Source organism: Lepidothrix coronata, unplaced genomic scaffold (assembly GCF_001604755.1).
Source record: "Lepidothrix coronata isolate B3197 unplaced genomic scaffold, Lepidothrix_coronata-1.0 Scaffold51, whole genome shotgun sequence".
NCBI classification, from domain to species: domain Eukaryota; kingdom Metazoa; phylum Chordata; class Aves; order Passeriformes; family Pipridae; genus Lepidothrix; species Lepidothrix coronata.
In genome coordinates this window covers 4,773,124-4,786,712 of record NW_016690231.1, presented here as the reverse complement: position 1 = coordinate 4,786,712, position 13,589 = coordinate 4,773,124, and the positions used below count along the sequence as shown (strand labels likewise).

The window sequence follows — 13,589 nt, the reverse complement described above, 5'->3', positions numbered from 1 at the left end:
ATTTATCCAGTTCCAGGTGAAATTTCACATGTAATAATCCACATGGCAATTTTTTTCCCCTACTGTAAATAAAGGCTTACAGTATCTCAATTTAGGGTCGTTGCTCTTACTGACAGAACTCTGGATGCTGTCAGGCTTCTTTGCCACAGGGCCCATTGCTGTCTTGTGATCAACTTTTTTGGCTCCTCGATCCTCTCCCATGGAGCTTTTAAATTACTCAGCTGTTGGGGCTCTAGAGACTTGTCACAGTCTTTACAGACTAAGAGAGATGCCTTTCCTGCATGGGTATGAAATCTCTGAGGCAATTCTGAGATGCAATTCCCAAATGACAAGGGGAATACAGAACTCTCATGTCTAAAAAAATGACGTCTCTCTTTCCAGTACTCTATCAACTTCACTTTGAGGGATTCTGAAGGATGCTCATGTCCTTCACCCTCGAGAAACTCTGACTCAGATGAAATGCCAAAATTCAGCACGTTTCATGGTGTGACTCCCCCTTCTGACAGGTTTTGTGTTGATTTTTCCTTACTAACCAGGGTAATAAAGAAACAGCTGGGAAGTGTAAAGTAGACAATGTTATCAGGTCCTTCTGTGTAGTGAAGCCTAATCAGGATGTTGGCAGAGTGAAGTAAGAATCCCCAGGAGATAAAAGAGCACTTCATTGCCTTCAGAGCACATTCTGATTCATCACTGATTGACAGGAACACAATGATTGCGATATAAAAATAGATCCACGGGTCTGTAGCGTAGATTCTGCACCGACTGGTGACATGAACTGGGGCAGCAACTGTTTGCTAAATTGCCCAACAGTAACTTCGAGACATGAGGGATGCTGATGTCCTCCCCAGAGCTTCTCAGTGAGCTTGGGAAGGTGTGGGCGGCCCATGCTCATGTCTGTGCACCACTCAGGGTGTCTGCTCTGAAAATTACAGGGCAGATCTCTGCTTTTACTGGCCCCTTCCTGGGGAGTTCTCACAGAGTCAGGGATGCAGCTTGTAGCTCTTCCAGTCTCCGGAATAATTTGAAGTATCTCTTTCCAAATTTATACCCCATGTTCTCAGTGTTTAAAGCTCATGGCTTGGCCCAAGCCTGGTAGCTGAGTAGTTGAGTAGACATCTAGAATAGAGACATCTCTGCTATGGCCTTTTTCCCAGTTTTAGTCTGGCCAAAACACTTATTTTCACATTTAGCAGAATGGCCTAGACCTTTCAGCACTTATTTCTGTTTGGCCCTGGAAGGGTTGGGCCCAGATCCAGGAAGGTACTTAGGATCTGACTTGATTTCAGTAGGGTATAGATTTTTAGATTTATAAATGGTGCTTTCATTCTTTTTTAAGATGGCCCTGAATTTGCTGATTTGTTAATCCCTGTGTATATTGGGAAATCTATTTCATGCTCTCCCAAAATGGGTTGGCAACTGATGACAGGCATTTCTGAGGTTCTTATGAGGTTTCTGGTTATCTGCCCTCAGTGTCATGCTGTGCTTATACTATGAACACATAGTAAATGTCAGCTTCTAGGGCATTTCTTGCATCTAAAGAGCCCCACAGTACAAAAAACCAGACGTAATTAACTGTCATGAGTGTTGTTTTCTGTGCCAGTTATAATTCTTCAATTTGCTTCCAACTGGCATGGCCTTCTCTGGGTCCCTTTGTGCTGTTTCTGGTCCACTAGGTCTTATATCGGAGAATTTGGGAATGTTGCTGTTTCTCTACCTGAGTTTCCATCGTGAGATCCCTTCAAAATCGCTTCTGCAAGTGCCTGTTGTTTCTTTCCATCTGCTCTTTACAGAGTTTCTGAGGCCTGTGGTAGGGTTGGTTGCCTTTGGAAGCCTGCACTCAAGGCTGTCCTTCACATCGGGATATTTTGGGAATCTTCCTGGTGTTTAATTGATTTCCTGATCTGTCTCAATGAGCCTATTTCAGGTACGTTCAGCTCTCCAAATCCACAGCTCTTATGAAATTATGTGGTATTTCACCCTTCTTGTTTAAATAAATGAAATAGTGTCTGCTCAAAGAATACATTGCGTCATGGTATGAAATATTGATCTCAGCCACACTGAACCTCTTAGTGAGGACAACTGTGAGGTTTCCAGAAAGATCCTCTGATGAGGGTCTCACTGCACAGAAGAAGAATGAGTGTGCTTCTCTGTTTCCTCATCTGCACTAGAAACTGTGTAAGATGTCCTACTCAAATAGAGGGATTTAACAACAATTTGAACTGTATTTAGAAGAAACGGGGGTCTGTTTCCTAGATGTCTAAGTTTTAGCAGATCATAGGGCTCCCTCTTTTTAAATCATTGTAATGCTGAAAAAAATGGCATAGCCTTAAAGAAAGCCAACTGGTGTTACTGTGGATCAGTTCTTAACCTCTTTTTTTTTTCTATCTTTACTACTCACAGTCTCAACCTGCCATAGCTGATTGCTTTATGACTTCTTGTCATTTTAAGCCTTTTCATGTCCTCCCTGTGAGGTTTTTCTTGCAATGTGTCACTGTTTCTTTTCTAATTTTTTTTCCTTTCCCTTTTCCTTTTATTTTCCCCTTTCCCTTTCCTTTCCCTTTTTTCTTTTCCTTTTTATTTTCCCTTTCCTTTCTTTTTTTAATTCTTTTTCTTTTTCTGAAAATGCCTTAGATTTTGATTCTAGTTACTTGTATCTGATACCACATAGAGGTTGCAGAGATCATGGACATCAAATGAGCCAGAAGTTTCTTATTTTTATCCAGACTTATTAACCAGCTGGTGCATGCTCTGAAAATAGGATTTTTTTTACAAAAACTTTCCAAAATCTTTATATTTCCTAATCCAGACGTTGGATCAATGGATCATGGTCAGGCCTCAGCATACTGCAGGTATTGCCACAAGGTATTATTACAAAACTTCTGTCTCACAGATCCCGGAATTTCATCACTCGAACTCCCAAGTGACTTCAGGTTACCTCAGAGACAATGTGGTAGTGCCATCACCAGTGTTATTACTGTTCATTGTCTCCGAAGAATCTTTTGAAGGGCCCCTAATCTAATCTAAAGCAGAAAATATGATCTCGTTTTTAACCTTATTACTATTAGCAGGCATAAAGCAAGGCTTAAAAAGATTTGAAAATGGTCAATTCCAGTTAATCTTATTCAGGCTATTTTCCTCCCGCTATCCTAATCTAGTCTCCAAACTAATTGCAGTAGTCACTGCAGTCCTCCTAATGCCCATTTTCTCATTAAAGATTTGTTTAATTTTCCTTCTTCCCATTTTTCCAAAGTCACTTTTGAAAGAGGGAAAAACTGCTTTGGATAAAGCAAAGCTGGAATGGAAGCAAGGAACCTGGATGCATAACCCACTCTAAGTAAGGATGCAATAGTAAAACTGCTGTTAATAAGATAAAAACACTGTCAGACTTTCCTAAAACCCCAGTTTTATCATCAAATCCCAGCACACCCCTTCCTCCCTGAGCTGTGACTGCGTCAGTCCTTCTTAAACACCTTTTTCAGCTCAGCGAGAGGATTTTTGGGTCGCTTCTCAGGTAATTTGGCTGCTCATTTTCTGTTTAGAAGCCCAGGTTGCTCTGGGTGGGGGAAGGCGGCTGTTTTGCTGCTGCTTTTAGGAAGAATTTCTTCCCAAAAAGGGTGCTTAGACATTGGAACGGGCTGCCCAGGGAGGTGGTGGAGTCACCGTCCCTGGAGGTTTTCTAGGAAAGCCTGAATGTGGCACTTAGTGCCGTGGTCTGGTTGACAGAGTGGTGTCGGGTTGGACTCGATGATTTCAGAGGTCTTTCCCAACCTAACTGATTCTGCGATTCTGTGCATTTTATCTTAAAACGGGCAATTTCGGCATCGCCTCGGCGCTGAGGGGACCCACGGCGGGACCCCCACCCTCCCTCCGTGCGGCATGAGAGCCCTGCTCCCATTGGGCACACCTCCCCCGATCCGGCCGCTCATTGGCCGGCAGAGAGAGGGGCTTGAGAAAGCTGTGCGCCGATTGGTTCTCCCTGGCGTCGGCTCTTCCCCCGCGAGGAGAGCGCGCTCTGGGCTGATGTGGGGCCAGGCACGCCGCAGCCAATCAGACGCGCCGACGTCACGGCCGCCGTGCGCCGCGCGGGATCCGTCCGCGGGGCGGGGCTGCCCGGCCCTGAGGAGCGGCGGCGGGTCACGGAGTCACGGAGTTAGTGCATCGATTAGGTCGGAAAAGACCCCTGAGAACATCAAGTCCAATCTGTGACTCAACACCACCATATCAACCAAATACGCGGCACTGAGTGCCACATCTAGTATTTCCTTTAACATCTCCAGGGATGGTGACTCCACGACCTCCTTGGTGGTTCCAATGTCTAATCACTCATTCTGTGGGGAAATTATTCCTAATGTCCAAGCTAAACCTCCCCTGGTGCAGCTTGAGACTATGTCCTCTCATTCTGTCACTTATTGCCTGGGAGAAGATACCAACTCTGACCTGGCTACAACCTCTTTTCGGGGAGTTGTAGAGAGTGAGAAGGTCCCCCCTGAGCCTCCTTCTCCAGGCTGAGCCCCCCCAGTTGCTCGTCATAGGACTTGTGCTCCAGACCTTTCACCAGCTCTGTTCCCTTCTCTGGACCTGCTCCAGCACCTCAATGTCCTTCCTGAACCGAGGGGCCCAGAACTGGACACAGCATTTGAGGTGTGGCCTCACCAGTGCCAAGCACGGGGGTCAGTGGGTGGCCTCATGTCCACCCTCCTGGGCTGTGACCCCCTTGGGGAAAGAGTGGTGGGGGTGCCTTGGTAAAAATGAGGAATCACAGCTTTGCTTCCAGTCCTGTCCAAAACCTGTCCCAAAGCTCACCTGTACCCCCAGAGCAGGGCAGGCTGTTTGTCAGCTGGGGGTAAATGGTGTGGAGGGGCTGCATGAGGTCTGAGGTCTGTGGTGGGGCAGGAGGCAAAACCCTCCTGGCTGCTGCCCTGCACGTCCTGTACCAGTGTTGTACCCACACAGGTTAACACTCTGTCAGTGTCATAAACACCTTCACAAACAAAAAGGGTTAAAAATAAAAGTCACAGAGAGATGGGCTCTCCAGCCAGTTTCCCCACCACAGGCTGTGGATCCCAAGCCCGCTCCTGTCCTGCCTTGTCCCTTATCTCTTGGCAGGTGTCTGGCTGTGGATTTCACACTTCCATTGACCTCTGAGTGCTGCCAAGGCAAGGGAGGCACAACAGGCAGATAACGTGTCCCCGTTCCACCCCAGCCTCCTCAAGGCCTATAGCTATGGGGATAGTTATTTAAAAATATGCCAGATGTAACATCTGTCTCTAGGCAAATAAACTGTGGATTGTTTAAATCACGTTTCCATGGTCTCCACATTTTATAAAGTACTTGCATTCTGGTAGCACAAAAATCTAAATGACATTTAGAGCAAGTATACGATCTACTACGTGTATTTTACTTTCATATACAATATGCCTGTATATAATTTACCATCAAACTCCCATCTTTTGAGTCTTCTATGCATTAGAAGCGAAATCATAACCTTGAAAATAAGTTACATAAGCAGCACGGATACCCCGTGGAATCGTTTAGATTGGAAAAGATCTTCAAGATCACCGAATCCAGTAGTGAATTTCACATAGTTAAGTGCTTCATTAATGCCAATTCCTGGCTGAAATCACCGTGACAGCCACTAGCAGAGGTCACACTCGGAAAGCAGAGTAGCAATAGTAGCTTTTAATCCAAGGTGCAAGCTGTGTAGGCAGGGAGCATTGCACAAGCACAGCTGGGATGGTGAGGCCATGGAGAGACGCGTTTCTTGCCTCATTTTTAGGTCAAAGACACTTGTTGCGACTTCTTCAGGCGTCCCTGGGGGAAAAAAAAAAAATTAATAGAGCGGCGGTGATTTCTCAGAGATCCAGTGAGAAGCGCGAAGCGATGGTTCCTCCCGGTGCCTTCACGGCGTCTGGTGACCTTTAGAGGTGACAGGGACCGAGCGCCGGCTCCCGAGTGTCCGGCGCGGCCGCTCCCCCATTCATTCCGTGCCCGCGCTCCCGGGGCCGGCGGAACGGGTGACCCCGCACTGCCCGGGCGGGCACCGGCCCGGCCTCGCCGCCCCCCCCGGCCCCAGCTGCCCTCGGTCCCTCCGGTCCCCGCCGCCCCTGGGCGGGGCGGGGCGCGACGCCCCGCACTTTTTTCCCCGAGGCGGAAGGTTACGGAGTGATGCGATCGGCGACGCCTTAAAGGGTGCGCGCGGAGGAGGGGCCGCAGTCAGTGCCGAGGCGAGGCGGGTGTGTGGGTCTGTCGGACGGTACCGCCGTTACCGGAGCCCCGTGGGACGGGCGGTGCTTGTCTCGCTCCTCTGCCGCCACCATGTCGCGTGAGCCCGAGATCATGGAGTCGCAGGTGATGTGGGAGCCGGACACCAAGCGCAACACCCACATGGACCGGTTCCGCGCCGCCGTGGCCAGCAGCTACGGGATCCGCCTGGGTGAGCGCAGGGCGGGGGCGGGCGGGCGCTGCTCTGCCTTCTCCGGGCTGGCCTCACTGTGGGGCCGCGGTGGGGCTGGGGGCCATCCTCCTGCCTCTCAGGTCTCGTATCCCTTGGGTGCGCGGGCACCCTTCGGCGCAGGAGGGTCACAGTGGTCCAGGCGGGATGCTCTGCTGGAGCCTCAGCCAGAGGCCTCCGGGGCAGCATCCGCTGAGTGAGAAGGTACGTGCTGGTGGGAAAGGCAAACAGCCTTATCTGCGCCTGGTGCTGCGGCTGGATGTCAGCTCAGGCAGCGCCGGCATCGCTACCTGCGGCGGCTCCCGGAGTGCAGGGAGCTGCTGGGGCCAGGAGCAGCACTGGGGTGACTTGGTGTTTTAAAGGGATGTGGGAAGAGGGGATCACTGCCGCCATGGCTGGGAGGTTAGTGTAAGCCTTGGTTTGATGCTTTAACGACATAGGTGTGTGAGATTTAAATTAAGGCCATGTGCATCTTTGATTAGGGAGAGTATGTTTTTGTAATATTCAGGTATGCTGGGAGGTGAAAGGTGATGCCTAAGCTTGTTCAGTGGTGGAAGATAAGGGTTTTTTGCTACGTATCTACCAGAGTTTGTGAACTGCGAGCTCTGCTTTGTGCTTGTTCAGGAATACCTGTATGGCTGTAAATAGGTGTGTGTGGTTCTTTGACTTGGAAACAACGTGTTGGCTTTGGGATGAGCTGTGCTTTGAGCAGGGGTTGGACTTTCAGGGATGTTTTCAACCCATAATATTAGTTTTTCAATGCTTGCTGACTGTAGGTCATGTCTCCAGGGTATCAGTGGTTCTGGCTGTGTGAGCTCAGCCACATCATGGACGAGGTCAACTTCAGTGCATGTGTGGGTCAAACCCTCCAGTTCTGACTACCTTGTTTTCTTCCTAAGTGTTTGAGGGCCAGGTTGCTTGTGTAGCTTTCCTGTGATCACTTGTCTGACGGGGGATTAAGGGAATAGTTTTGGTAAGTGACCTGAAAGTTTCAGTTCAATGTAGATGTCAGTGGTATGAGCAGAGACATTCTGGAGTGGTAGCAGTGTATATAGTGATTCCTGCAGTTCATGTCCAGAAAACAATTCCTCACCTTGATTGCTATGTAGGTAAGCCAGGTCATTATTTTGACTGCTGGTGATTTCCCCTGGGAAGGCAAATGTATAGTGTCTAACTCTCCTGCTGGATAGGAAGCAAGTTACTACAGTGTTTTAGCCAACTCCTGAGTGAAATGTGATGTAACTGGTACTCATATGATCAAGAGTGAATGCAGTTTCAGATGGGCTGCCTGTGTTTATGGCTGAAACAACTAGAACTCTTTTCATCCCACTTTGAAGTGGCTTTCCCCATTGGAAAGTGGATTGCTCTGCATATGTAGAAAACCTTTGTCAGCCTCCATTGGATTTGCACTGGTGTTCACTGGCCTGAGTGCTATTCAACAGCGAAGAATGGATGCTTTATATAACCTTAAGATGTGGACTCTCTGAGGAGAGCTAAGGGCAGTATATCCCTTTAAGCAGCATGGCTCTGCCTGGCCCTGAAAGTGTAGTAATAAGATGCAATGTTTAACTGCTGAGTAACAGGCCTGTGCCCTGAAGGACTTGTGTGCTGATGCTTATTTGGAACAAACTGTATGGACAAAACAGAACAAACTGTTCATACTGTGAGAAACCAAATTAGTAGTGACTTGAACCTTTTTGCTTTTATCAAATTATTTGGAGCATGTGGTGCAGTTTGGTTTTGAAGGGGGAGATGGCAACTTAAGCTCTTCTTGGGTAAAGTTTTATCTCCACACAGCTGATGTGTGATGTGCAAGATAGTAACTGGGGTGGAGTGTAAAAAGAGTATATAGGAGTCTGGGATTGAGGCAATATGTAGGCAAAACATGATTTATGGAGAAGTCTTTGCCTTTTTCTGTGTCAGTAACACCTATGGAATAATCTCACACTGATGGAAAGGGTTGAGGTGGAATAAAATGTTCAAGGGACAGACTGGGTGAGGAAAGTGCTGCAGTGGCCATGTGTAACAGTGCAGAGGTAGTTCTCAATGTTTTTCTCTTACAAAGCTGGAAGGTGTCCTCTTTGTAGGAAGAGGATGCAAGCTGGCTTCTGAAGCAGTTGGCTGGATAACAGGATGACAAAGCAAAGCTAATTGGTGAAAATGCTTCTGAGTGGTTTAGCTGAAAGCATCAAATAGGGCACACAGTTGGCAGAGCAGGAAACTTATTCTCACTGATGGCAGATATTCATATTTAATTGGTTGTTGGCACAGCTTCAGACAGCATGGACATGATGAGGGAATGTCACTTTCAGGCTGGTGATGTGGCATCAGCTTCAGTTATTCATACTTAGAGCTGTTTTACACACTGAATTTTGGTATTTAGTTTGAGTTGTGGGGTTTTCCTATGCATTCCTCAGGTTACTTCATCGGTCTCACAATCATGTAAGACTTTAAACATGGAAATGAGGAGTTTATTGCCGGGTCATGCTTTAATATCTAGCTAGTAAACATCTTGTTTCACTTCATTCATGCTTTTTCAGCATGAAAAGGTAAGCTGCAGCCTGTCAGACCCCATATTTACTGGAAGTTAGGCATGCTTCCTCTAACAGTCCTGTTGATACCACAGCTGGACAATGAGTGTCACATAATCCCCGTGTCACTGAGCTCTCAGAGGTCTTTGGCCCCTGACTAGAACCATATAGCAAGTGTCCCTTCTCAGGAAGTCTTGTTTATCTTTTGCTGTGTGAACATATCATGTTGATATGATAAGGGAGTGAAAGTGTCAGCAGATGGGACTCTGGCCCTTTGATCTTCAGCTGCACTGATGCAGGAGGAAACAGAGTTACTAGGAAAGGTTTCTGTCTCTGTGGTGGCAGATAGCTTGTAACAGTGAGGTGAAGGGATGCCATGTGTTCAGGTTCAAGTAAACTCTGCTGTAGTCACTTGCCTTGAACTGAAGTCATCTGCTCTGTGTGGTCAGATTTATCTTCCTGCTTGTTTTAGCCACAGATTTTCTTTATCCAGGACATCCCTAATTGTAGTTTGTCTGAATTCCTGTAATTATCTGCATAGTGCTCACACGTATCTATTACTTCCAGCCAACTATGATGACTTATACCAGTGGTCAGTGGAATCCTACTCAGACTTCTGGGCAGAATTCTGGAAGTACAGTAACATCGTATGCTCTCGCCTGTATGATGAGGTAAGTTGAGTGTTTATCTTACAGTAAGTGCAAAACAAACAGGAAATAAAGTGGTTTCACACTCGATCTTTTGACCTCTTCTTTGAACTCTTGCAAGTGATATGAGGAATCTCTTAGATGTATAGCCCTGAACTTCCTTGTGTGGTGGATGGTGGTGTTCTGTTGCTGGTATGCTTTAGGACAGTGAAATCCTCAAGTTTCATTGTCCTAAGCGTTTCTGCTGTAGTGTCCTTGTGTTCATGTGCTCTTGCACACATTATCATTCCTGGCTTCTTGTGAGGAGTCTATCAATACCTGTCTTCTGCTTTAGCATCATGCTGGTAGAATACCACCTTGGTTTTGTAAATGCTGGCGTGCTGTCAAGTTCATGTTTGACTTCCCTGAGTCAGCTTACCTGATAAGCACACCTGTTACTCTCTGGCTTTGTAGAACTGGTTTTGGAAGCTCTGCAATCAGGCTTGAAATATTTCTGAGGGAATGGTAGTGGTTGAACACTGTCACGGTGCAATACTAGAGTGTGCCACACAGTTGCTGTGGGATAAAGGTGGCTCTGAAGCTCTTGCAAATGGAGGGGAAAGCTGAAGCCCTTTTATAGTCCTAGTGTAGGATATCAACATCACCCTGTAGTTTTCCATCTGAGGAAGGTGATGGATTGATTGCTTCAAAAGATTGATGCAGTGGAACCTTCCTGAGACTTAGTGGGGAGGACTAGACTTGTTTCTTAATCCCTGGAGGCCATCTGTTCTAAGAACCCTCAGAGTACTGGCAGTCCTGCAGAAGGGACTGGTAAGTTTCTTTTGAGTTCTTCTTCTGTTTTATGAATTTCTGTACTGATGTGATGGATCAAGTGGTTCTTCCTGCCATGAAACTGCTTTTTCAGGTGTCTTAATGTGACTCATCCTTTAGAAGAGTGAATTCATCAAGAATGTAAGAACTAGCCTGCTTTGAAGTGTGTAGTTGGAAGACTGTAAACACTTAATCTTTACATTTTCTATAGATGGTAACTCAAAATCTTGCCAGGTTTAATTTGGGTGCTGTCTGTTTTCTCTACATATTCTGTGCTCCTAGCAAGCCTATCCTAAATTTCCACATGAATTCAAATTGTCTTGAGCAAGCAGTTGAGAGCAAACTGGACAGTAACACTTGCTCTCTTGCCTTATACGACTGGTACTCCTGGAAGCCAGTCCCTCCAAATGCCAACAGTGGCTGATGCATTGGAGGGAAACTGGAGCAGGAGATGGTGCCCTAAAAATGAATGTTTCCTGGGGATGAGTAGCAAGAAGATGGGGATGTTTAGAAAGGCTTTAACTAGATTTCTTGTGAGCTGCAGGCCTGTGTTGTAGTGGTCTTGCTGTGATGTCAGGTCTTGAGAGAGGAGAGGGAGGGTCAGCTGGTGGACAAGGACTGCAGAAGATAGAGTCACTTGTTATGGATGTTGCTGTTTGCCTTTCCCTCAGTGTCAGCTTCAAGGCTTGACTCCTGCTTTGCTGACTTGCTGTGAGTCCTTGCTGTTGGTCCATTTCTGTTGTGTGTCAGGAGGAAAGGAAGGTCACAGTAATTGAGCTGGTTTGTGGTAGCTAAAGAGCTGAGAAGCTTGATTTAAGGTACCTTACAGCTTGATCCTGGCTGTCTATTGGAAGTAAGCATTATGCTTTGAGGTAAATAAGATTTTTCATGAACCAGAGCTAACTCCTTTGTTCCCAGCCAGTGGAACAGTTTATACTTGCACAGGTAATTCAAAGAAAAACAATAAAATGTTTACATTTTACGTTGTGTACATATAATATGAGCAGCCAGTGTTTTACTTAAAACCTTTACTAAGTTTAAATATTTGATGTAGACATGCTGTTGTCGCTCTGTAGCAATTGATATCCATGTCACTTGTGAAAAGAACATGGGTACTTGCAGTGTGCAAAGCTACACTGGCATGGCAGCTTTGGCATTGGCTTGTCAGGTTACAAGTAGCTGATTTTGAATAAGGAATGTAGAGTATATTTCTTTTTGCTATGAGAAGCACCTGACAGCTGTTTGTTGGTTCTGTGGAGGGGCCTCCAAGCCAGAGATCAGGTTGTTCATATCACAAAGTACCCTTACCAAAGACAGGGTATTAACTAGGAGTCATAAGTGTTACCTGGGGAGAAAATGCTGGAGCATCAAGTATTATATGGTTTTAGCACCTTGTGCTAGTGGAGCTCTTTGATGCTTTTTAAAGGATTTTTTTTTTCCACTTCAGGAAAAAGTAGTTATGTTGGATCTTGTCCTGGAAAATGTTGAAAACATTCTGCTCACTTTTCTTCAAGCTAAGGAAGTCATAAATGAGTCAGATCTAAGAGCAGCTTCTAATTGATGCAGTAATATATGTTATATATATTTATATATATAACATATATATATATACATATATATAATATTTATATATAATATAAAAAATATTTCTGCAGCCTGAGTTGATAAAGTGTAAATGTTAGAACTCAATTTTTATTTGTTAGGAGCGAAGAAATCTACATGAGTTCCCACTTTTAGAAAATACATTTGAAATAAAGTAATGCAGTAGAGCACTTGCACATGAGCTTTACCTTGGCTTATAAATTAATTTTAGGATTGCCTCCAGCAATACATACACTGCCCATCTCAAAGCACAAAACCATTAGGTTTTCTGGAATGGGAGGTATTTTGAGCTCTGCCTGGCTTTCAGAAGAGCCTTTCAATTGATTTGAAGGAATGCTGTTTTTATAGCGTATGTGCAGTCCACGAGAGAACCTGAGGGTATAAACTGAAGCTTTCAAAAACACAACTATAAAATAAAGTTTCTATTTAAAGATTTCAAAATACATGTGCTGCTGAGCAGTGGTGCATTTTGGAAGGAGTTTAGTCCTTTGGGGCTAATGCTTAGGGGCTCTTTATACTTATTACTGTTTTTAAAGGTACAGTCTTAACTGTGACTTATCAAGGGGTATATTAATACTTTGAGGCTTTATAAGTTCAAGATGGGGAAGTTATTTCAGCTCAATGTATTTTTGATGGCTTTTCATTGCATTTTTCAGTTCTTTGTATGTCCTAGTCCTAGATGGGGAGTTACTTAATATTGGTTTATTATGTTGTTGGACCCTCTTCATTCTAAAGCACGGAGAATTGGGTACATTTGACTATACAGTTCATTATTTTGAATTACCATTGTTTGAGTTCCTGGTGTTGGTCTCTACCCTGTGACTCATGCTGGGGAAGGGTGGGTGCTCACACCTTCCTAAGAGGGAGGCTGGGGACTAAGTCTTGTGGGAGTTTCCATATACTGCAGCTCAGCCCCTGTTTGGGGTGTTCCCAGAGGCTAAACCCCAGTGGTCACTGTTGTTTGCCTGTGCCTTGTGGTCTGGATGTTGTCACAGTGGTTTGCTTTGCTTGTGTATTAAAGGCTGGTCCAAAGGTAGAACTGTCAGCAAGGAACTTCTTTAAGTTTTGTTGTAATGACGTATTTGCTTGTGACAGTTGACAAATAATTAATCTTTCCAGGCCAGTAATTCCAGGATTCAGTGTCTGTCTGTCATCTCTAAGATGGGAGAAATTATTCTTGCCTAATGCAGTCTAAAAAGAGCTTGGAATTAATTAACTGGTTTCTCTGAAAAAGAAACTTATCTTAGAGTTTTCCAAGAATGTATTATGTATTCTTTCCAGGTGGTTGATACATCCAAAAGTATTGCAGATGTCCCGGAATGGTTTAAGGGCAGCCGTCTGAACTATGCAGAGAATCTCCTGAAGCACAAGGACAATGACAAGATTGCACTGTATGCAGCAAGTAAGAAAAAATCACTGGCTTATATTTATTTACAGTTCACAGGACTAGGCCTTGTGAAACAGCTCTGATGATTGAAACCTTGAAATAAACTGGTTTGGGTGAGGAGAAAAGAGGGTAGTGTGATCAGTAACTCTGCACAAGCTGTG

General features: G+C 45.3%; 1 protein-coding gene and 1 long non-coding RNA gene across 2 annotated transcripts in view; one reads left to right on the top strand and one right to left on the bottom strand.

Annotated features, from left to right (window-relative positions):
• Nucleotides 1–5,296: 5,296 nt before the first annotated feature.
• Nucleotides 5,297–6,034, bottom strand: LOC108497694. The gene is made up of 2 exons (XR_001874935.1): nt 5,917–6,034; nt 5,297–5,811 (listed from the first exon to the last, which is right to left on the bottom strand). It is a non-coding gene; the product is annotated as an uncharacterized LOC108497694 (long non-coding RNA).
• A 162-nt stretch (nt 6,035–6,196) lies between these two features.
• The window catches only part of AACS (acetoacetyl-CoA synthetase), a 39,134-nt gene continuing 31,741 nt past the window's right edge, over nt 6,197–13,589 (top strand). Inside the window, exons 1-3 of the mRNA XM_017815590.1 lie at nt 6,197–6,433; nt 9,550–9,653; nt 13,323–13,443. Of these exons, the coding sequence (XP_017671079.1) occupies nt 6,316–6,433; nt 9,550–9,653; nt 13,323–13,443 (343 nt within the window). The 5' untranslated portion in view covers nt 6,197–6,315. The remainder of the gene's footprint in view (nt 6,434–9,549; nt 9,654–13,322; nt 13,444–13,589) is intronic.